This window comes from Montipora capricornis, chromosome 2 (genome assembly GCF_036669925.1).
Source record: "Montipora capricornis isolate CH-2021 chromosome 2, ASM3666992v2, whole genome shotgun sequence".
Lineage (NCBI taxonomy): Eukaryota > Metazoa > Cnidaria > Anthozoa > Scleractinia > Acroporidae > Montipora > Montipora capricornis.
In genome coordinates this window covers 20,295,072-20,318,401 of record NC_090884.1, presented here as the reverse complement: position 1 = coordinate 20,318,401, position 23,330 = coordinate 20,295,072, and the positions used below count along the sequence as shown (strand labels likewise).

At 38.5% G+C, this 23,330-nt stretch overlaps 1 protein-coding gene across 2 annotated transcripts in view; it reads right to left on the bottom strand.

The window, feature by feature from the left end:
- Window positions 1-890: 890 nt before the first annotated feature.
- LOC138039046 (threonine--tRNA ligase 1, cytoplasmic-like) overlaps window positions 891-23,330 on the bottom strand; it is a 34,704-nt gene continuing 12,264 nt past the window's right edge. For both annotated transcript variants that reach the window (XM_068885202.1, XM_068885205.1), the window contains exons 7-22: window positions 21,691-21,808; window positions 21,077-21,141; window positions 19,258-19,336; window positions 18,995-19,078; window positions 17,868-17,930; window positions 17,450-17,548; window positions 16,545-16,640; window positions 16,317-16,387; window positions 15,368-15,530; window positions 14,692-14,829; window positions 10,365-10,442; window positions 9,288-9,388; window positions 8,428-8,532; window positions 5,497-5,569; window positions 3,261-3,375; window positions 891-2,203 (exon numbers count right to left, since the gene is read on the bottom strand). In XM_068885202.1, the coding sequence (XP_068741303.1) occupies window positions 2,055-2,203; window positions 3,261-3,375; window positions 5,497-5,569; window positions 8,428-8,532; window positions 9,288-9,388; window positions 10,365-10,442; window positions 14,692-14,829; window positions 15,368-15,530; window positions 16,317-16,387; window positions 16,545-16,640; window positions 17,450-17,548; window positions 17,868-17,930; window positions 18,995-19,078; window positions 19,258-19,336; window positions 21,077-21,141; window positions 21,691-21,808 (1,597 nt within the window). In that variant the 3' untranslated portion in view covers window positions 891-2,054. The remainder of the gene's footprint in view (window positions 2,204-3,260; window positions 3,376-5,496; window positions 5,570-8,427; window positions 8,533-9,287; window positions 9,389-10,364; window positions 10,443-14,691; window positions 14,830-15,367; window positions 15,531-16,316; window positions 16,388-16,544; window positions 16,641-17,449; window positions 17,549-17,867; window positions 17,931-18,994; window positions 19,079-19,257; window positions 19,337-21,076; window positions 21,142-21,690; window positions 21,809-23,330) is intronic.

Sequence of the window (23,330 nt, the reverse complement as noted above, 5' to 3'; positions counted from 1 at the left end):
CACCTTTTGAAGAAGTGGGGCCTGTTACGATTCATGCAGTTAAGTGGACAATTTCAGCAATTCTCTCTTGTAGACACCTGAAAAATCCAGGCGGGTTCAACGTGATTCGAACCCAGGACCTCTTCGATGTCGGTGCAGTGCTCTAGCACCAGCATCGAAGAGGTCATGGGTTCGAATCTCTATTTTTCAGGACCCCCCCAGTTGTTCAAAAGGCAACCAAGTCTCTTCTTCAATTGAAGGATTGTTCTTAATTATCAATTTCTTCCAAGTGAAGTATTATCGTTTATTTTGGACACTGAAAGCTTGATAGGGATCATAGGAAATGAACATATTTCTTTTAAAATCTGGAATCGCAAGACTCGAACCTGGGTACACATATTTAATTAACCCGAGAAGGAAACGACCGACGGAAATACGTCTGCGTTCGCAGGCTATTCCAGGGGGGGAAGGAAGGGAAAAAAGAGAACTTATATGCATTAGTGCGGGCAAAGATATGTCTGAACTTATGAGGGTGGTTGGAGCGATTGCTTCCATAAGCGAGTCTGATTGTGCACGGCTTCATACATTATGGTAGCGGCACTTAGATACCGACGGATTTCGTGAGTGTCCCAGCCAAGCGAATGCTGCAAAGAAGTTACACTGGAAAAATATGAATAATCTGCGGTATTCTGCGGGTTTTCCAGTCCAAATCAGTTTTTCCCCCTCACTAAATGTCGGTTTATCATGTACCATTTAGCTTTACATAACTTCTAAAACTTGTGTTTGTCACGGCCGTGGGCGATTCTAAAAAGGTCTCCAACCAGAACGAATACTGCTAGTCGCAGCAACAATGCGACGGAAAAATCGACTCGTAGTACAAGAAACGGTGAAAACAACACAAAGCCACTTAATTTGTCTCTCCTGAATTCCTTTATTGACCACATTTTATGACAAATATAGGCATCTAGCCTTATCTCTTTCTTAAGTTAGTTTTAATTATAGCATGCAAAAGTGGTGGATATTGTCTTTATACTGCTTCCTCTTCATGACTGTTACAACGTCACAAAACACTTACTGCTTTGTCATGCATTTCTATGTACTAAATACAATATGAGCGACCGTATTGCATCGGATATACAATGTCGAGCCGAAGGCGAGAAATTTTATATCCGATATATACAATACGGGCGCGAATATTGTATTGTGCTTATGAAATGTCAGCATTTAAGTGTTAATGTACACTAGGTTTTTTTGTGATTCAAGACATTTTAACCGTGAAAATTGAAAGAAACATTTATGTAAATAAAGACAAAGCTGTATTAGAAATACAGATATTGATTATTATTACACATCAGACTCACTGAAAAATCTGATTGGTCGAGAGCATTCAATCAATTCACAATAGCTTGTGAACTTGACATGATAAATGTAATATCTGCTGCAGATATTACATTTATCATGTCAAGTTCAACGTCTGCCTGCTAACTAAGCCCCTTGGAGTGTTCTCCTCAGAAACAAAATGGCTAAACGCCTCGCTTCTGTTTCTGAGGAGGAATTATGTGAAAAATGTATAAAAAAACAATTATTGAATTCGGTTTTCGCATGATATCATGAATTATCAAAACCTCGTGTCTGTGTTATCTGCCTCAGCAGATGAAAATGAAACACAGTACGTGATACTAGTTAAATATTGGTAATACCGAATATGCCTAAAGATGAAATTTCCTGGATAGCAACGTACGTAGTGTAATTCGACCTGTGAACCACTGATGTTGACAAACACTGATTGGCACTCCAATATATTAACACAAATACAAGCAGTCGGTTAAGACGAAAAAGCATTGATGCACACCTGAAAGAAGTCAGAGAAATGCCTTTGAATTTGTCGATGTAAATTTCCCAAAAGTTACAAAGAAATATATCTCTGCAACTAATGGTTTACGCGCTAAAGATAAGTGAACTGTGATACTAATCCAGACTTCCATCGCTTGCACTTAAAGGTATCATTGAAAATGGTAGACAAACTTATCTACTGGTACGAGTAACATAGCTCTTGGCTCCTTAATTAACGGTCATTAAAATTCATCTTCGCTGTTCCTGATTCGTTCCTTGGCGAGGTAAGAAAACTTTTCGAGCACCTGATCGATGGATTTCTCTCCGTGAACTTTGTTGTCACGCGTCCGAACGTTCACAGTCTTGGAATTTTCTTCCTTTTCGCCAACAACTGCAAGGAAATAAAATGGCTACTGAGGAATCTCGACAAGTGAAAAGGAAAGGTGATGTTACGCAACACAAAGTTGAAGCATAATTTCATAATAGACTATAAGCAGCAAATACAATTTTTCATGTACAATTGTAGCTAAAGCCGCTGTTACACGTTTAAATTTTTAGCTGAGACTTTTGTGCAACGCCACTGCGAAACAAGTTTCAGCACGCGTTGCACCGTGTAAAATGCTCGGTTTCGTAAAACTCTACTGAACTTTCGTTACGAAACAAATTTCACGAAAATTACCTTTGTAGAACTACTTCTGCAACAATCGCAGTGGTGATAAAAACAAGAGTTTCACCGTGTAACACCGTAAAATTGGCCTCTCTCGGCACCAAGGCCATGGAGTAGCATCAACTTGTTTTGCAGGAATCTGGTAACACCAGTTCGTTCCCCAACAAGTTTCGACCTTTTGTGTTACACTGTGCAACGCCTGCTGAAACTTGCTTCCCAGCGCCGTTGCACACAAGTTTCAGGTAAAAGTTTCACCGTGTAACAGCGGCTTAAGACATTCGGGACACTTCCCCCATCCCCCACGCTAAGGGGAGTGGGGCGGGCACAAACTTCGTAAGGGCGTAGATATGGGTGGAAAAAAAGAGGTATTACCAAAAATTAAGTTAAAAAGGGTGTGGCCCCTAACGTTACGGCAAGGATTGCAGTCTTCCGTCCCAATTTCGGTGTATAAGTTATACTATAAATCCACCTCAATCGAACTTAAAGATGACGATCTTAAGGCAATGAAGGCCTAGTATGTGTTCCTGATACTCAATCTCAAGGACTAATCTCAGAGCTGAAACCTATTTCCCGTGATTGTACCCGATTATAAGTATTTCCATTAAGGCACTGAGCTGCCGCACAAACTTGCCTTTTCTTTTTGGAGTCTACCGTCTTATAAACTTTTAGCTAAAGAGCGTCAAATTTCAAAGAAACTTTCATGGTGTCAAGAGAGGGACCAGATGCTTTTTTACCCCAATCATAACTACACTGCCCAGTTCACATCACTCAAGCTGCTTACCGAAGATAAAGTTGTACTGCGCAAGCTGTGCGTTTCTGATTTTCTTGTTGAGCGTGGTCCCATGATCCAAGTCCACATCAGTCATGTACCCTGCATTCCACACTATTTCCTTTACCTACAAAGATCCAAAGTAAAAATGAACTCTTACTGACATAACACATGGGAGAATCCAGCCTGAAATTCAGCCGCCGCTTTCGGTCGGTTAGTCACATGGGAAGAGAGACGCTTGAAAGGACCTGTCGTCAAGTGAAGTCACCAGTCAAATGTGAAGGATATATGCTAATCCACAATACATGTGGTCACATCAATGGCTACGCTGATGCTAATATGTGCAAATGATTTGCAAGGCAACCAATCAGAATTACTATCTGGGTTCTGATAGTGACGTCGCTGGACAGCAATTACAGTTCGTTCTCTTAGATGCCTTTTTCCATCAGCTATTTCATAAACAGGAGAGGTGGCTGGGGAGAATCAGCCCGTGTACGTAAATTTGAAACTAAGCAACAAAATAAACAAAACTCTTATTTGAAAATAGATAGATAGATGCTTGTTTACTTTACTTAATTGCAGCATTGACTGAATTGCTGGGTAGGCCAACAATAAGATACGATTACACAATATGTTAATATTTGACAGTAACAAAATCATTTAGTCTATTAGTCCGGTCAAGTACGGGTCTCGGATTGCGGGGACGAAGAGAATATTCACATTTATGGTACGTGGGGGAGGGGATAACATCCATGAGGGGAGGATGTTGCTGCGCATTTAAAATGACCCTCTTGACAGGCAGCAACTCGCCTGGCTTTAAGTGTGTCTAGGCTTGCCATGGCCATGGAATCAGCGTACTCTGTCTTGCCGAAAATTATCCTGAGGGCTTTCCTTTGTATGGATTCTAAAAGATCTTGTAGATATGACGGTAGCGCCGCCCAAACGGGAGAAGCATACTCGATGATTGATCTCACTAAGCTACAATAAACTAAATCGTCACAGTTCAATCCAGCCTTAAGGGAGCGCAAGGCATATAGCCGTTTCAGGGCCTAATTATGTACGTGGTCGCAATGTTCATTCCAAGTTTGATCTTGCGAAATAATCACCCCTAATAACTTCGAAAATATGGCGAAAATGGCGAAAATATGTCCGCTTCACACTGCCGCGAAAGCGATAAGCTGTCCGCGCGGATTATCTTACGCTCGATATTTAGAAATAGGACCTCCAGATGGGAGGGATTACGTTTGTGCCTAATCATCCTACGAGTAAGAGGAATTGTTGCTGTCAAGTAATAATAATAATAGCTTCTTGTTGAGGAAGCACGAATGTTACTTCCTGGTTTAATCTCGGAGGTTTGTAGCCTTTCATACCCTTAAAATAACCTTTAAATGATTTTTAGTAATGTTCTATCGTAGTTTTCTTTTTATAGTGAAAGAAATCAATTGCAGAAAAAGGTCAAATTAATAATAACTTCGTCTACCAAGGTACTTTTCCTTCTCTGTGTATGCATTTGAATTCTGTATTTTCATGAAATCTCTTTTTTGCTACGTCTTCCGTCTGATCTTATGATTTGGCTGACACGTGAGCAGAAACATGTGCTTTATCAGGAGTTTATCTCTCATATTTGGCCTCGCAGTCAGCCCTTTCCGGAGTAGATTTATTTATAGAACCCCTCCATTGGGAGATTTAGCACGCCTACTGTCGTACAAGCCAATCAAAACAGAGCTATCTCAGCGACAAGGGAAATCTGAAATGAAATATTTGCAACAAATGCCATTCTTCTCCTTATGCTTATCTAACATCGCTTATTTCCGGAAGAAAAACAACAATCACAACAATCTTGAGTAATTCTCCACGATACTAATGGAAACCGGGGAAGGGAACTCTAGCGCAAGTAGCCCTCGTTACTAAGCATCCTGTCCATCCAAGTTCACTCCTCAAGTAGCCGCAACAGTAAAAATTACCACAACCTAAAACGACCCTAATAGTTTGTATTGTTGTAAATAGGTAGCCTGTGGCGTTTTAACTCTAAGGGTGTTTTTTGTAATGTTGAGCATACATCAGATTAACTGTAATTCTAAACAACAGTGCAAGTGACAGGCGGACAAGATAAGACACTTAAGTACCCCAAGCAGGAAAGCCACTCTTTCTTTCCCGCCGAGAAATACCCAATGTTGTCCGCCTAATATTTATTATTTTGCCACAAAGAAATACTTTATGAACCAAACTTGTTCGGTAGCGTACATACTTTGTTAGCGTATTCTTCGTACTTTGGCGACACGGGAATAACAATGGCTTGACTCGGTGACAACCAAAAGGGCCTGCAAGGCAAGGCATAAAGGCAGCTCATATTGCAATAAAAGATAAATAAAAAGGAAAGAAAGAAATAAATAACAACTGCCTCGTAGACAAAATCCAATTATAACACAACGAAAGTAAAGGGCACGTTCTGATTGATCAATTAACTATTTAATATTTCCCATGAGTGAATGGTAATGACGAAAAGACTGACGCATGCGCCAGGAAAAACTGCTTTTTCCTCAAACTGCAATAATGACCAACCAGCCTAAAGCCGCAAATGCTGAAACTTCTTCACATCTTCATGAAAATAAAAGACTTAGAAACGTCATGTTTTATGCGGTTGGTGGGTATTTAAGAGCGGAGGGGTTGGCGCAGTGGTAAGATCTCTGTCTTTCAACCCTAAGGTCCCGGGTTCCATTCCCGGTTCTGCCGAGACTGGAATATTTGAAGACCTTCTTTCCCCGCTAAAGTTCACTCAGCTTTTCATCCTTCCGAGGTCGGTAAAATGAGTACCAGCATGCATGGACTGCTTAGAAGCGGCTGCAATTTGCGCCTGTATATGCTTCCAGTCCGCTGGGGGTAAATTGATCATTGCAAAGCGCCTTTGAGACGTTGTGATAAGGGCGCTATATAAATGCACCACTTTTTTTTTACTTTTATTTGCAGTAGCAACCTGCAAAGCGATTTGCAAAACTAAATGAAAGCCAGCTCGACGAGTTAATGAGCGAGAGGCATTCAAACCGGAAGACAAAGGAAGTCACAAACTGTTACAAGATGTTTTGGTTATTTAACAATTAATCTACGCGGGTGCGCTGGATATGAAGTGATAGATAACCAACGAGGCCCGTAGCGCCCAGTTGGTTATAATCATTTTATATCCAGCAAGCCCGAGTAGAATAATTGCTTTATTAAAATCTCCAAGATTAACAACTCTTCCATGTTGATTTCTGTCTGGGTCAATTCCGGTCCAAAACGGCTTTTGTCGACCATTTTTTCTCAGAGCTGCAAAAATGTTTTCAGCTCGCTTTTTTGCTTGACCATATTAGGTACAGCAGGTATATGAACTGATAGCCTGTGTCCGACGAGCCAATGAAAATGCTGGAAATCTGATATCCGTAGTTCAGTTTTTAATAGTAGCGAATAGTAAACGATGCAGCGTGTACTACCGAGTTTTAGTTGCACTTGGGAGGTTTGCTAAGCGCGAAAAAAGCCTAACGCCGCGCCGAGTACGACTCTGGAGTTCTTTCGTTCTTAGCAACCTTCCGAGTCCAGTTATAACCGATAGTACACGCTGAACCGTTTGTTGATTTGTCAATTGATCAACAAGTTAGAACCATTGGAAAGAACATTATTTTATCAACCAATTCTCCCCGTGGACAGTAGACACCTTTCATAACCCTTTTCCTGTAACTTCACTTTGAGTTTCGCCACCCAGGAGGTGAGAGCCACACAAAACAGCAACGCTCCAATTGATATTGTGACAGATCACAACAGCGGGAACTCCGTAAGTTGTGTTTTGTTTTTCAGCACCGCGCAGACTTCACGAACAAGGGCTGTAAGACGGGGCCTACAGTTTATAGTCCTTATCCGAGAAGACTTGAAACTCTAACCATTTGCGGATGTAATTACAAAGGCACCACTTCAAAGACAACGAGTTTGATCCGACACATGACCTACAACATGAGGTCCATTGCTCCACCAACTGAGCCCACCGGTCGGCCGTAATATTGTGTTGTCCAATAAGTAATTATTTTTTCGAACCAAATACGGTAACCTGTTAGAAGTCACCCTTCCAGTTCTGGCCACAAAACATGAGCACATAACTGAGACAGAAGAAAAACGCGTAAAAAATCTTGGTTTTTGTGACTTAATTCTTATCCCATAAGGTTCCACGCGGAAATACCGAGAAAGATAAGTTTCCTCTAAGTAAATTCAAGTCGCCAGAAGGTGTTGGAGCCCCAAAGGCAGAAAAACAACTTCAAAACTGTCCTTTAACAATCATCACGAGACAATCCTGCCATATGCTCAATGCGCTAGCAAATAAAACTGTCGAAATCGATGCTACAACAAGTTGCAAAATTAGTGGTGACACTTCACCTCCTTGGGGCGTTATTAATTTACCTATCATCTCTCACGCTGCATGTCACACTTCTCCCTCCCCTAGGCAAAGCTAGTGTGTTACTTCAGACGGCGATTCAAATATTTTGAATGATTTACAAGCTAAAACAAGTAACATGTGTTATCAAGGATCTCGCAAAGTAAGCTATTTCAATACCAGCGGTATTTCTGTAAATGATGCGCCCCCAATTTGCACAAAAGTAGCACCGCTGGTAATGAAGTCGCGTAGAAATGCACATTTTTCAAAAGGTGTTTGTTTAGGCCGTTTATTGTAATTTATGCTTATCTTGTACCTTTCCTTATTTGCATGATATTTAACTAGTCTTTTGATCATGGAGTCATGATTACCCCGAAACGTCGAGCAGCAATAAATCTTTCCTTGTTTTTTTTTTTATATGCCTTTGCTTCAGCAAATCTCTACTGATCAAATAATTAGACTTGATCCACATTTTTTGGCAGCAAAGCAATCGCTTATGTTCGTTAACCTGAATCGTTTATTTATTTATTCACTTTTTTTTTTCAGAAATGAACTCGCCAAGGTGGAAGTTTTAGTCGACCGTATTGATCGCAATTTCGAACCCTGTCTGCTGGGATTTAATGCCATCCTGACCTGGAATTTGCATTTACCACACCAGTGGATAACCAGTGAAAGAAAACACTATGTTGAAGATATTTTTTAGCCAGGAAAAGCCAAGACAACCTGGAGCTTGACAACGAGCACACTTCAGTAGTCCCTTCTTAGCATCTAAAATCAACTTACCACTTTCCACCAAAATTTTCTGTCAAAATAGCGATCATTCTTTCGACGGAGCCTAGAATGGCTCGGTGGATTATGACTGGCCTTTTTTTCTCATCACCTTCGCCACTATAACACAACGTAAACACGGCCATCATTAGTTTGTTTCTTCAAAAGCACTAACCATGCTACGTTAAAGCGAGTAGGTATGGGGCAGAACTTGAGTGCAACATGGGTTTCCCGTCGCATTTTGTCCCTGCTCCCAAGAGTTCTTGACGAAAGAGGGAAGTGATCCTCGCAGTTATCTTGACAATTTGAGAAAATGTCTGTTAAAGTCATCTGAAAAATTCAGGTGGAATAGCTTATCTTGTGAAGTCCACCAGATGTCAAAATCTAACTTCAAAAATAATGTTAACGATATCCTCTTCCAAAGACTGCTAAAATACTGTATGTTGATGTTTCGATAATATTGGCAAATTTTGACTCCTCAGTTTAGTATGTCATGGAGTTAGTCATTTATTAAGTCTCTTTCAATGTCAACATTTTTGTTGACAATACGATGGAACATAGTCAAACGGGAGCTGAGAGCTAGCCCATTTCAAGTCCTCTGAGAGTATAATTCCTAAGTGTGAATTATGGTAGTCCCTATCTAATGCATGACCATTGAGAGGAAATGGTGTCTTTGTAGAAAAGCAAATTGTTTGACATTTTTCTGGGTTAAATGACATTTGCCAGTCCTTTTCCCACTTAGATAAAGCATTAATGTCATCTTGAAGGATTTGACCATTCGTAGGACTAGCCATATTGCGATTCAGCTTTGTGCTGTCCCGTGGATGAAAAGAAAAACATTTACAACAAACAGCGAAAGAGAACAGGGCGCTAACCTGACATAATTCAATTTGAATCTCTCTGGAAGCTGGAAATCCAATTGGATGGTAGCACACTGATGATACCTGCGCAAAGCATCTTGAATCTGAATATCAATCTGACAGAGGGAAAAAAATACGATAATTACATGTACACTGTAACTAGGACACATCCTTTTGGAAGAGGCGCAAAGTTGTTGCAGTGGAGAGAGCACCTATCAATGTGGCCTATGTAACCTCGAGACGTAAAGGAAATGAACATTACGATTATTTTTATCATCAACAGCTCATAGCAAATAGAGTGTTCATTTTGATGTCACGGTAGCTATGTTAATTATAAAACAACTTTACTTAAGTGTCAATGGATTTAACACAAGAGCACTTATTGGGGATACTAAGGAAATTAACTCAAATCAAATCAAATATTGCATGGTTTTTAAAGGTTGTTGAAGAAAAAAAGGTTATTGAAAAAATGGTTGTTGAAGAAAAAAAGCAGGATGCTATTAATAGTTGCCACATTGTGTCAATGTTCTCCCTTTGAAAAGTCCTTTGGAAACTCAATAAATAACTTCTTCTACAGTGGATTATAACAAGAGTCAACTAACACTGCACTGAAATTCTGCAGGTCGAGGAGGGTGTTATCCACCAAGGCCGAAACAAGGTGTCAACACTCGAGTCATTCAGTATCAAGATTCTTATAAAAGTCATCGAAAGACAACAACAACTTTTCCTTCCTCTATGAGCAAGTTATTTACCAGTTCAAAATCAAGCTTTCCCTTGACAAGATGCCGGTTGGTGAACACCGTGAAGTTAATGCACATCTTTCTGACTTAAATATATAATCATTACAACAACTCGTGTTAAAAGAAATCCCGTTTTTTGTTGCACACAGTGATACACTGCATTGGCGATTACTAAAAACAACGGGAAAATTTGGTTTTGATTTTCTCAGGAACGTGCTTGACTAGGAAATTAAAGCAATTCTGTCTATGACCACCTTTAATGTGTAGGCTTGTAAATGGAGACAATTTGACTTTACAACCTAACCTAAGAGGGGCATGCATTCCATCGATACCATCAGGAAAAAGTCTGTACCTTTGGTCCATAAAAGGCTCCATCTCCTGGGTTTAAAACCCATGGCAATCCAAATTCATTCAACGACTTTTGCAGTTCCTGGAACAAGAAAAAACGAAATTGCAATAACAAGACTTTTCAACATGTCATAAAGAAGCAAAGATCAAAGATGAATTCAGGAAAACCTTTGCAGAAGAATTTTTGTTTACATGCTTTAGATTTAAGCATTTACAGTTTGATAATCAGCAAGTAGCTGGAAAAAAGCCAATAAAACAATAACTTCTTTGTTTTGAGTTTTTAAATTCAAATTCAACAAAGATAACCTTGTACATCATATTCAAATTTTCAGAGACAACTAATTTACAGTGTATTTAGAGCTGATTTCATAGAGGATTGATTTGAAATCAGGCAAAAGTTGTAAACAAAGATTCCCATATTGAGTGAAAATGAGTGTAAAAAATGAGCTGAAACAAGGTCACAGACAGTGAGATTTTGCTACATACAGTGAATTTTAAGACACAGTGCATGAGTCAGGGGGGGCTGGATGGTACCACCTGGGGGGACAAAGGACAGCATACATTTTTTGAATGCTCTTTACCGATAGTAAAAGAATATGTGTGATTGTATATGCCAAAGTGTCATCTTCTATCATTTAAGGGGGTAGGGGTGGGTACAGTTTTGGCGCTATCACGCGATCTTAGTTTTTTGTAAACCTCTATGTGCCTGTTTGTTTTGGGTGTGGGGATTTATGTTCAGCGAGAGGGGAATAGATGTGATTCTTCTTCCTTTCTGTTATCATCGGCTCAGCACTGTATGTATAAAACAGTTTTTCTGTGCAACGATTGCCTCATATCAGTTACAGAATGGACTTGTTTTCAGGTAAGCTCGATTTTTTCTGAAGAAACTGCGAAAATGCATAACTAACCATTCAGACTGTTTAATTGTGAAAGGAAGAGATCAAGGTTAGATTGCTTATCGAAATATTTCGCAATCTTTAACTTCTTTTTCTTCTCTATCACACATGCAAGTTCCAATATGGAGGCCACTAACTGAATTCAAGAACTGTCGCCTTTTTCGTTTCCAGATCTGTTAGATCGTATCCACGATGTAAGAAGTCTTGCGGTTTTTTATACTTACAATGTAAAAAAAAAACTTACTTCACATGACACTGTCGTGGGTAAAAATCGTTTTTGTATCATTCATAAAAAAGATAGGCCTGTGAGTGACCCCTAACCATTTAACTACACCCCAAAGCTATGACTCTTGGCTAAGTCTTGTTGAAGCAGCTACAGTGCAAAAGCACAGACCACAAGGAGGTGGTGCCGCCTGTTTGCTACCACCAAATTTGAAGGAGTATCTTCGCCGTATATCGAGATCAGATCACCATGTCTGAGCTTAGAAGAGTGCTCGAGTTATTTGCTCAGTCAAGAGGATTGCAGAAGCTTTTGAATCTACGAAAAACTGAGCACATGAGAAGAAAAATCGAAGCAGAATTTGGTGTCGGCTTAGATATTTTTCCCAGTGATAATGGAAAATTGCCGTTTTGGCCAAGCAGCCTAAGCCTTAGGGAGATGATAAAAGAAAAGCTTGCTTTGGAAAAGGAGCGCTAAAGCTAGAAGCTAGCAACCTCAGACATAAATATTATAAGTGAGTGTTCAGCTCACATCCAAAGATCCATCATGGATATGAAGTACATGTATAAAAACACCCGGGACAATTCATCCAGCTAACACTTTACCCGCGACAGGTTCCCTGTTCCAGAATACCTTGTCAGATTCTTTTATGGAGTCTTACACGGCGACTGTACAGCATCTGATCATGCAGTCTACATGACTAGAAATGTTGCTCAACTCCTTCGGCCAAGATCTCATTTACGCTACAGCATGTGGCCAGAACAAACTGCTTAAACATTTTCTGTTGTCGTATGAGGTGAAAACGCTAACTGAAAATGTAAAGTTAATTCAAACGCTGAATAGTCTCAAGTGGACATTGTGCATCATACTCTCAGCTTGAGTAAAACAATACAGCTTTGCACATGCAGACGATGGCATCAAACTTAAATCAAAGATTAGTTCTGCCAGCGAGTATTCAACATTTTGTGTTTACCAACCTGGCGTGGGATAACATCGACAGGTTCTTTTGGGCGGGCGGTTAGAAGAGACGTAACTGATTAATTAGAGTGTAATGGAAAGTGCTAGTTTTCTACCCCATATGAACCATGTGAGCGTTAGCCCTACTAATGGAAATGGGCCCACACAAGGACAGAGAAAAACTCTGACCAGGGTGGAAATTGCACCCACGACCTTCGGGTTAGATTACCGCTGCTTTTCCGACTGAGCTACAAGGTTAGAAGAGACACTAGTTGAAGCCCTAATTGAGAGCTGGGCCAATCCATTTGAAGGAAGCCAAGACCTCGTCGGCATACCAACAGCCAAAGTAGCTCCTGAAGAGGAGTCATGATTTCATTACTGTCTTTGACAATGGAGAACAAGAATTTCAGCAATTCAAGGAGGAAAGGCTTGAAAGCTCCCCACCACAAGAAGAAGTTTCGTGATCCTATGATACTCAAAGCTGACACATATCTTTTTGAGACTGAGAATGATAATTGCCGGACAAACTCCGGACCCGCTGTAATTGGCCACAGCTGTTGCGGTGTCCCTGCCAATGTTCTTCTGTATACGTAATTGTTTAGTTTGTTTATTTGGCGAAGCTAATAAAATAAAAATAAAAATAGATTAAAGTTGAAGAGTTGCTGAAACACAGTCTGGGTCCTGTGCCTTGGTCACTTGCGACAGCTGATTCAGGTTTCCCTCCTAAGACTAACAAGGCAGCATCTTCAAAAGAATGTCCAGTTGGCAGACAGGCCTCCAAATAACTCAGCAACAGTTATTGACAGGATGGTCCTTGTACAGAAAGTGAGTGTAAGAAAGTACCCACGCAAGCACAGCATCCTCCTTAATGATAATAATCGTACACAAAATCTCAGAGAGCAACAGGATTGACGTCATATCTTCGCCACCTCCGAAGAGAATTCTATAAAGAATCTCAAGAGAAGCATGCGAGGGGAAGTGCCTGGAGTGAACGTAGTGAATACCCACACGCCCCACAGCAGTGGAGACAGTTTCTGATCCAGCTAAAGGACAAAACTAGCTTAATTTGTTTTCCAGTCTAGGAATGGCAAACTTAGCAGTATGTCCAGAGAGTTCGGCAGAGTGGAAAGAAGCTGGATGTCATACTCGAGGAAAAACGCTGGAAAATTTCAGGAGAGGGCACCTAGCAAGTGCCTGAATTATGCAGCTGCCAAGAGAAGGATGACACTCGCTTCACGGGAAGGTTATGATTCAGTTGGGGTTAGTTTGGAATATAGGGATGTGCTTACGAATGCAGTCTTTGCAAGGTGGCAATTTGTGTGATTCAATCTCGCCATTCTTTGTACAGAAGAGATTATTAATAAGATCATTCACGTCACTTGCACTCTCCTTTCCAGCTTATGCGATGAAACGTCACTTGCACTATCCTTTCCAGCTTATGCGATGAAATAATAAGAATACAAAGTTGACTAGCATTTGTGCATTTGGATACCTCTTAATTAAGTGAAAATGAAAAACTCTTCCATAAAGAAACTGAATTCATACTTAAAAGCAAAATATTGTGCTTAAGGATGTGGGAAAGTATCTTATCATGGACTGATGCAAAGTATTTTTATAAAATACAAGACAACCTTTTTGTTAAGAGCATTTCATCTTCGTAGGAGTACATGTCAACAATACAATTCAGCTAAATAGTAAAATTTGGGTGCCAAAGGAACCTGAGGGACTGGGTACTAGTTAAAAAGTTGAAATTATTTCGCTGGCACAATGGGTTTGCGAACTAAAGAAAGTGACTGGCGGGAAAAATGTAAAAAAAGAAACACAATATACAATGTAGTATGACATTGATTAAGAGAGAAATAAAAAGAAACAATGCTGTGTTTGACCGTTTTTTTATCACTTGACTAGTCAAAATTGTGTACTATTCAAATATTTCTTCATGTCTGTATAGTGCTTTGCCCTATTTTCGCATATTAAAGTGAATAAATTATGCTGGATATGATATATATTAGTCTCACATTAGAAAATAGCCCAAGGGGGTAAAGTTGAGGTAAGTTGTCCATTTCCCCCTGAAAATTACACAATTGGAAATCCTATCACGTAAAAATGTAAACAAGGGATGTTGACCTGATCACCATGGGCATCAGCCTTTGTCCCCTCGAGTGGTACCAATGGGCCAAATTTTAAGTCCTGGCTCATGCACTGACATAATGTACATTATGCGTAACAATGTACGGTAGGCCTCTAAGCTGTCTTACCGCCTCAGCACTGTTCCATAGCTCCAGTCCGCCCAAGTACTTGTCAGGCCTGGTAGACAGGTAAAGTTTGAAAGAAAAGCCAAACCTGCCATAGACAAATCTCAGGAAATCCAAGCAGCCTTTGATTTCGTCTCCAATCTGGAATAAAGTAGACACTAATATTATTTAAAAGATACATGTAATTTATGATTTGCACTGCACAAGCCAGACATCATAAAGTTATAGGATGTCTTTAATGCATAAATGACAAATCTTGCTCATACATAGCAAAATAAATATAGCAATGATGCAAGACTGGACAATCAATAGACTGGCCCCACATACAAGGTTACTTTATTGTCATTTTCACAGGCAATAGGCAGGTTTTAGCCTCAAGACTTTATGGCTTTCAACATATTGTACAGTATCTCCAGTTTGTTATAAACTTCATTTAAGAAATAAAATGAAACATTTCCTCCAATTTTTCACATTGGAAAAACCTTTGAAAAAAAATCACAATAGTGGCTCTGGCACACTGTTTCCGTTAAATTCAGTCTACATCCATAAACTGACTTGAGCCTCTAACACCTTGGGGCACAGTTGTGGACCATCTTAAACATGCATCTACATAAAGGACACCATTAGAACAAAAAGTATTCTAAAGCTACAATCACCACCACAAGAAGCAGTTAAGAACCTGATCAGGGCGGCAAAATATGTGAGCATCATCCTGCTGGAACCTCCTGACACGAGTCAAACCAGTCAGAGTACCTGACAACTCATTACGATGAAGAACACCAAAGTCTGCCATTCGCAGAGGAAGTTCACGCCACGAACGAGGACGGTGATCAAACATAACACTTGAAAGGAAAAGAGACACTATAAGTGATCAACATATACCATCTCCCTCGAAACAGGAATGCAATACACCATGCACATGTGATAACTCACAAGAAGTAGATAACATACTCCCACACAATGAAAAATAATACACACTAAAAATAATCACCAAGATCTATTTAACTTGACTCATTTTTCAGCACACAGTGCTTTCAATAGGACCCGGCTCCCACTGGAGCTCCGGCAGATGCTCACTTGCAAATTACCAGTTACATGTATATTTCTTGTGAAAAAATAAAACTGAAGTAAAGGAATAATTCTTAGCAACTCATTTCAATTAATTGGCTGGTCGAAATTTTTATTGGAAAGCCAATAACGATGAACACTTTTAAAACACAACTTGGGTGTTGATATTCTCTCTTCTTCCAATTTCAAAAGGTTTCAGGGGGAGCATGCCCCCAGACCTCCCTAAGGGAAAGAGCTTTTTGGTCCCAGCTTCCACTGGGTGCAAACATTACTTAACCACATGTTAGAAATCTAATTGAAAGCACTGAGCACATAAGAGCATCAGCAGCCTGGCTCCGAGAAATTTTGCTCCAGCTCCTGTTCATTTCCAAACTGATTTAATCCTAATTCAAAAGTCCCAGAGTAAATTTTTGCGATGGTCATTAGTTTCACTATTCAAATGAATTCATGAAAACACTTTTTTTTCAAAACTTGCATTCAGCGTCACTTTGGGAATGAGGTTGAAGCAAATTTAAAAAATTCACAGAACAGTATACAGTTCTTGCACTCGTAACCCCTACCAGTGTCCTGGACAGTTCATAGGCTTCAAAGCATATTTCTCCTTCTCCACTTCAAAAGAAAACATATTTTCCTGAAGGAAAAGGAGAACCACCCAAATTGCATCAATACAGCATAAGAGAAACACTGAGTAGGTTTTCAAGGGTAAGTCAATTTAGCTTCCCCTGTGATGCTAGTTTTTTTTAAGATATAATAAACAATTTATGATCCAACAATATTACTATTCTTACTGAGTAATGTTGCCAATGCCCTGACGTTTCCCACAGTTTTGTGCTGTAAATGTTTGGTGACACCACTTCCTGGAATCCTCGCTTCCTATACTCTTCCTGATTGAAAACAAGGCAAAAAAAAAGTTCAATATGTTGAAATGCAATAACTCAATCAAAGCCACATTAGATGTGAAAATAATAATATCAGGGGTTTCAATAAAAGCCAGTTACCAGTCATTTTCTGCCACCTATAGGACCTCTTACCACTATCAGTTTAGCCAATGAACACACCCTCATTTGTGTTCCCAGTGCAATCACAGCCGCCTATTTCACCATTGCCAGCTGCTAATGGATTAAGTTATTGAATCCCCTGATAATATCATCATTGACAAATTTGATTAACACAAGACCACTTTGAAAAAATTGGCACATGTTTTCACTTTTATTTTGCTATGTACAACATTATACAGTAAGTGAAGTCAACGATGAGAGTGAAAAGTTTGAAATGAAAATGACAAATTAAGAGATGTTCACAATAGTTAACAACTATTCATCGAAGTGGAGGTGGCTAAAGGTGGATATTTACCAAGGAAGATAACTGAAAAGACGTACAGTATGCTGTTACAATGATGACCATGTGCATTTATTGTATAGTGATTATTTTGTTGAATTCCTACTGATGAACGTGTATGTACTATGAAAGTTGTGCTAAATGTAAATGTACATGACATGTATGAGAAACAAAAAGCAACTTAAGTACCCTTCCCTTTGGCCTACGAATTGTGACAATTTACTGGGAAAGTTACAATTTATGAGCAATTATTTTTAGATCTCAGAATTTGGAGCAACCAGTACAGAAAAGAAACACAGAAAAACCTGTCTGTATTTTTCCCATTCAGTCCTTAGTTGTAAAAAAGTAACCCAACCTTGAGAAAGTTGATGAGTGTGTTGTATATGTGAGCACCTTTGGGCAAAAAGAAACAACTTCCAGGGCTCAACTCATGAAAGAAGAAGAGTTCATGATCCTGAGGAAACAGAAAAGAAACTAAAATTAATGGAAGACTTTGTAGTTTAGTTTACATGGGGTATTATTTTTATGATACTCATGACAGTACACTGTAGGCCTTTCAAGGGAAATGTTTGTGAAAATTTGCTGATATTTTGTTTTTTCAGACAGAATTTCCATTTTTATTTCACTTATTCAAAAATTTGCCTATTCGATTTTTCTTTGTCCTGAGTTAAATTTTGCTTGTTTCAACAAAAACTTGCCTATCCTACTGTACGAGCAAAATTTCCTCCAAAACCAGAAAAACAAAAATATATTCTGAGCAGATGGTAGTATACCCTCCCCAGTTTCCTGTGGTCTCTTTGGGCAGCCTCCTCCTGAAATTTCTTCCACTCTTTCATCTGAAATAAAATACAAAATTGAGGCAAAAAAAAAAGTTAAAGAGGTATGTGGCACAGCCTGGCAATAAAAAGATTATTGTTACAGTGTCCAGCTTAGACTACCAACTTGATAAAAGTCGCTATCAAAAATAACATCATACATAGATTAAGCCAAGACTAAAGCCGAACTCCTGGGTTGTTTATTCTTAAAAACAGTTAACCTGACTTGAGCCTGCAATCCAATCAAAACCCAGTACCTGGTCAGTGGTCAACTTTATCACATTATTTCAAGTGCAATTAAGAATAAATAAGCATGAGTAAATTTGAAAAAAAGAATTATTATTCCAAATTGCACAAGAAAAATCATGTGATTACTTATTAATAACATAATGAAAGAATTTGAGATGGTTAAGCAGAAGAAACGAACGCACGTCACGCAATCTGGGAAAGATTGTGCCATAAATTGCGCCATCTAGGGTGCGCACTTGATTTGAAAACAAAACATTTGATTGGTTCTGACCAAACCCTATTGTTTATTAGCCAATAATAATCCAGAATTTCAACGCGTAAATTGCACTGATGTATTACACTGTGTTACTTGAACTGCACTGCTCTTAGCCAATCAGAATCCAGTAATTTTTTCATGTGTATTATTAAGTGACTAATAGTGGTCTTACGAGCCTCACTTGAACTCCAGTGTGATTACATTTACGTTGTTTGCTTGCCTTGTCATCAACAAACTTGAAATTTGATGATTTCCTATTGTTGTTTTAACCAAAACAGCTAAGAAATGCACTGAAATGTGAGCCGCACATGTGGCATGATTATTTACCTCTCTAACCAATAATATTCTTCCTTTTTGCCATTTGTAATTGCCATCGCCATTGCTTAAACTCTCTATTAATTTATGTAAAATTGAACAATGCCTTACAAGCTTTAATGCCACATTGTATTAATTTTCAGTTCTTCTTTTTTACAAGAACAAATAAACTGCAAAAGTCAAGCTATAATATTGTGAGGGAGTATCCTGTCATTATCAAAGTACCTGCAGTAGCAAACTCTAGTAAAGCAGAGACGGTGTTTACCTGTTTATCATTAGGGAATGAGATTCCATAAAGTCGCTGGAGAGACTCAGCCTCACAATTCCCTTCCCAATATGTAGCTGAATTCTAGAAACAAATGCAAGCAAATACAGTAGTACTATTAAAAGTAACTGTAGCGGTTTTAAACTCAACAACCTTACATAAAGCATGAAGCTGTCACCATAGTAATTCATGATCCTGGAAATGTTGCTAATCGAACTATTATCCTTTATTTATTTAATTCTTGTTTTACACTTTCACAGTACCTTAGTGACTTGCATTGCTTTAATCTTGCCAGTATGTCGAACATGAGGTCCTCTGCACAAATCAATAAGTGGACCACACCTTCAATGTAAATTATAAAAAAATTTATAAACTCATTATTAATCCATGGGAAAATTCTAACTGCAATGATATTCATTTGTTAGGTCTGAGAAAATTAGGACTATAATAGGATTTGAGCATTGGAGCCTTAATTTTCTTTTACTTTCAAAAAAAAAGTAAATGTGACCTCTCGCGTGAAAACGTACACTAACGACTTTCCGTGTATGACCGGAATTCCGTGTGGAAGCCGTGTGACACCCGTGAGATTTCAATTTTAAGCTGTTCTTGCAGCTTGGCTCAATCGTGTGACCGACCTGGTAAGCCGTGTAAAAAAATTGCCCACTCGTTTGCTAGAAAAGTCTACTCGTTTGAACCAAGTAGACAACCATGTGATATTTATCACATGCCACTCGTTTGGAGAAGCATCCACTCGTGAGCAACCTGTGAGGGAGCTGTGTGAAAAACCCGTTTCCTGGAAAGTCGTTAGTGTACATTTTCCCGTGAGAGGTCACAAATGTCATGCACTTTCATGTAGAATTAAGAAAGAAACAATGGAAAAGACATAATGTAATTCAACTTAGAAGCTTTGAATAATTATGACGAAGCATTGCTTCCTGTCTCCTGTAACAAGAGTCTACCATATTACTGCATTATTCTGTTAAACTATTCCGATGACAAACTCCAGCAGATACAAGACTCTTAGTTTCCCCTTATAGAGTGAAAAGAAACGTTCCATGAAAAGATATCAGCTTTGAAAGAATGATGACTTGTCGACCTAGTAATTCAACCTAATTATCTACAACACCTGTAGCTCAATCATCGCACAATATGTACACCCTATTTGACTAATTCAATAAACACTTTATTGTGGGAAACCAAAGTTTCAGCTACATGATTGCACATGTATTATTATTGACAGAGACCCATGACCTTTATGACTCTAGTGTCAGTCATGTACATGAACTTTTTAATTAGCAACTGAACCATTTTTCCAACCATAACTAAAAATAAAGGATCCTCTCTTCTTCTTGGTTTTCATGTCACTTTAAGTATCACCCAAAGAAAAATCAAAATCGCTTACCATTCAATAAATTAAGACAAGAAGTTAAGATATTGTAAAAGGGTAATAAATAAACAGCATGTCAAGGTTTTAGGGCTGTGCGATACTCGAGTTACAGTGATTAGTATGGAAATTCCATGTTGGTGTCCCTCAGAGGTACAATGTACACCAACCCGGTGGCCGGAAACCAGTGGAAACATCTGGAGTTCACTTTGGCTCTCTCAAAACATTTTTTCTCTCTGCTAAACTTGAAAACATGCAAATAGACACTTTTCTTAACATATTCGTTATTCAGAAGTCGAAAAAACAAGGCGAATCAATATTTTTGTGTATGTGACATGTTTTTCAGAAGCAATCCAGATGTCATGCATTGTAAAAAAAATTTGAAATTCAAACTGCTCTATTTTAAAAACAAGCATGCTACAGCCTGAAAACAGACCAGCAGATACACTGTATATCTCTAAAATGTCTTTTACCTGATGAAGGTAAAAATCCAAATTTTTAATTTAAGTTTTTTCTGATGTCACATGAAAACCAAGAATTCAATTGATGCAGGCTTCATAATTACCACGAAAAAACAAGACTATTACTTTTAATTACTTTATCAAGTGATGCAAATTATACTCAAGTCACTTCACCTTTCAAAAACAACAATATTAATAAGTACTAATTTAACTTTAAATAATAATCCCAGGACTTACCTATAAACAGTAGTAGTTGGGGTTTGCACTTTGTTCTTTATAATCCGGCACTTGAATTCATTATACTGTCAAATAAACAAAATAAAATGGCATTCACTTCTTATTGCACATGCAGATATGTACAAATTTCTGCAATAACTTTCAAAAATTTTTTCAAACACAATGATTAACTTTTTATGATCACTAAAAAAACACAAAACCAATGCTGTTAGTGAAGCATTGGACCCTCTGAAAACGTTTTTCCTTTGAATTACAATGTACTAACAGTAATCAAGTAATCTTGCAGATCTAAACTGAATGGCAAAAAATAATTATCAACGACTTATGTACTTCAAACTTTTACATCTTGAGTATTAAATTAGAAACAACAAATTGAAGTGTCCTTTAAATTCACTTCTCGAAGTCAAATGTGGACAACTGAAACTCAACAAAGTTAACCCATTGACTCCTGGGGGTTCCACATTGATGAGTATAATCGTCTGGCATTAGATAGAGTAAAATACTAATTATGGCTGGTTCAGGCCGGTTCAGACATCAATAGGTTAATTGGACATAAGAACACCCTTTCATAGACAGAGGGATGTGTAGAATGAACCAGCAAGTTAAACTTGTACCTTAAACATTTCTAGAAGGTCTTCTTTTGTCACTTCCAGTCTGACAAATGGCTGTTTCTCTTTCACAATGGATTTTGTTAAAGTGTCTAAGGCAGGAAAGTCATTGGATGACACCTGTCTACAATCAATAACACAACAGAGTGATTCAAAATAATGAAGGAGAAGTTTAAGATAAATATGCTCACTAGCTCGCTAGTTTGAGCACTCTGGCATGGCTTAGATGTACCACATGTGTGGGACATTTGGGGTGGCTTTATAAGCTTAACCTCCATCCCAGACATCAGCACTGCACTGATGAGGCCCAGAAGGCCGAAACAGTACTGTCTGCAGTTATATATATATATATATATATATATATATTTTAATCAGATGGAGAAGATTAAACAAACAATATCAAGTAATGAATGGTAGTAATGTTACACCTTCCTTTTTTACAGCTGGAATGGTGTTCCCTTGCTTGGTTATTTCTGAAAGGTGGCTCTTTGTTTATGCTTTTTCTCAATTTTCCTTACTTACACTAATAATATTATTATTGTTATTAATTTAAGATAAGGGAAACCTGCCAATGATCTTGATACTATTGATTGCCCCATAGGAACTCGTCAGGTTTACCAATTTGAAAGTAGCGAGTCTCCTCAAAATAATAATGAATATTTGTAATATCTTTCAGGAGCACAACTCTTCCTATAATTTACAACAGTCTGACTTTTCAGTTCCCAGGTATAATACAGTAACTTATGGCAAACATTCATTGCGCTATTTAGGACCCACATTATGGAGCAAACTGACAACTGCAGACAGATCAGTTACATCGTTAGCCAGTTTTAAAAACCGTGTACGAAAGCGTGACCTTATAGCTCTCTGTTAGATGGCTGCAGGGGCTGTGCTCATTGTAATTCTTAATTGATTTCTTCGATTCTTATTTCATAGTTTTTTCATATATTATGTATATATGCCTTAGCTTAAAGGGGCTAGGTCATGCTATGTTAGGTAATTTTGTTTAATTTTGTTAATTATGCGCTCTAAACGTCAAATTGGCAGAACAAGAGTCTTTCATTTTCAAAATCACAGCCACATAACAACTGAGAATGATTTTCCAACTTTGCACACAACATTTTGATATAGACTGTTCAATGTACCTGTAATTTTGAAAAACGGTGGGCCGACGTTTTTCAAATTTACCCAAATTCAATCCATTTCAATCCTCTCCAGTTTTGTCCATCCATGTCCCTTCTTGGCTTCCCTGCGTTTTGTTAGAGATCTTCTATAGTTTTGAACAGTTATTTTGATATTTTAGTTAATTCTATGACCATTCGATCAGTGCTGGAATTGCCTAAAATTGCGTGACCTAGCCCCTTTAATTTTAGAATTTAGTGGATAGTATTTCTTTGTAAATCATTTTATCTATTATTATTTGTGTCCCCACATTAGTATGGGATATCTCCCAAACTAGAAGGTTCTGACACGGTAATAAAGTTTCTACTACTTTAAATGAAAGAAACAAATTAATGATCCTCACACTATTCTAGACAATAAATAACAGTGTGGCTACACAGCTCAGTTGGTAAAGCATTGTACTGGCATCACAGAGGTCAGGGGGTAGATTCCTGTTGGAGCCACCTCAACAGTTGTCTACAGGA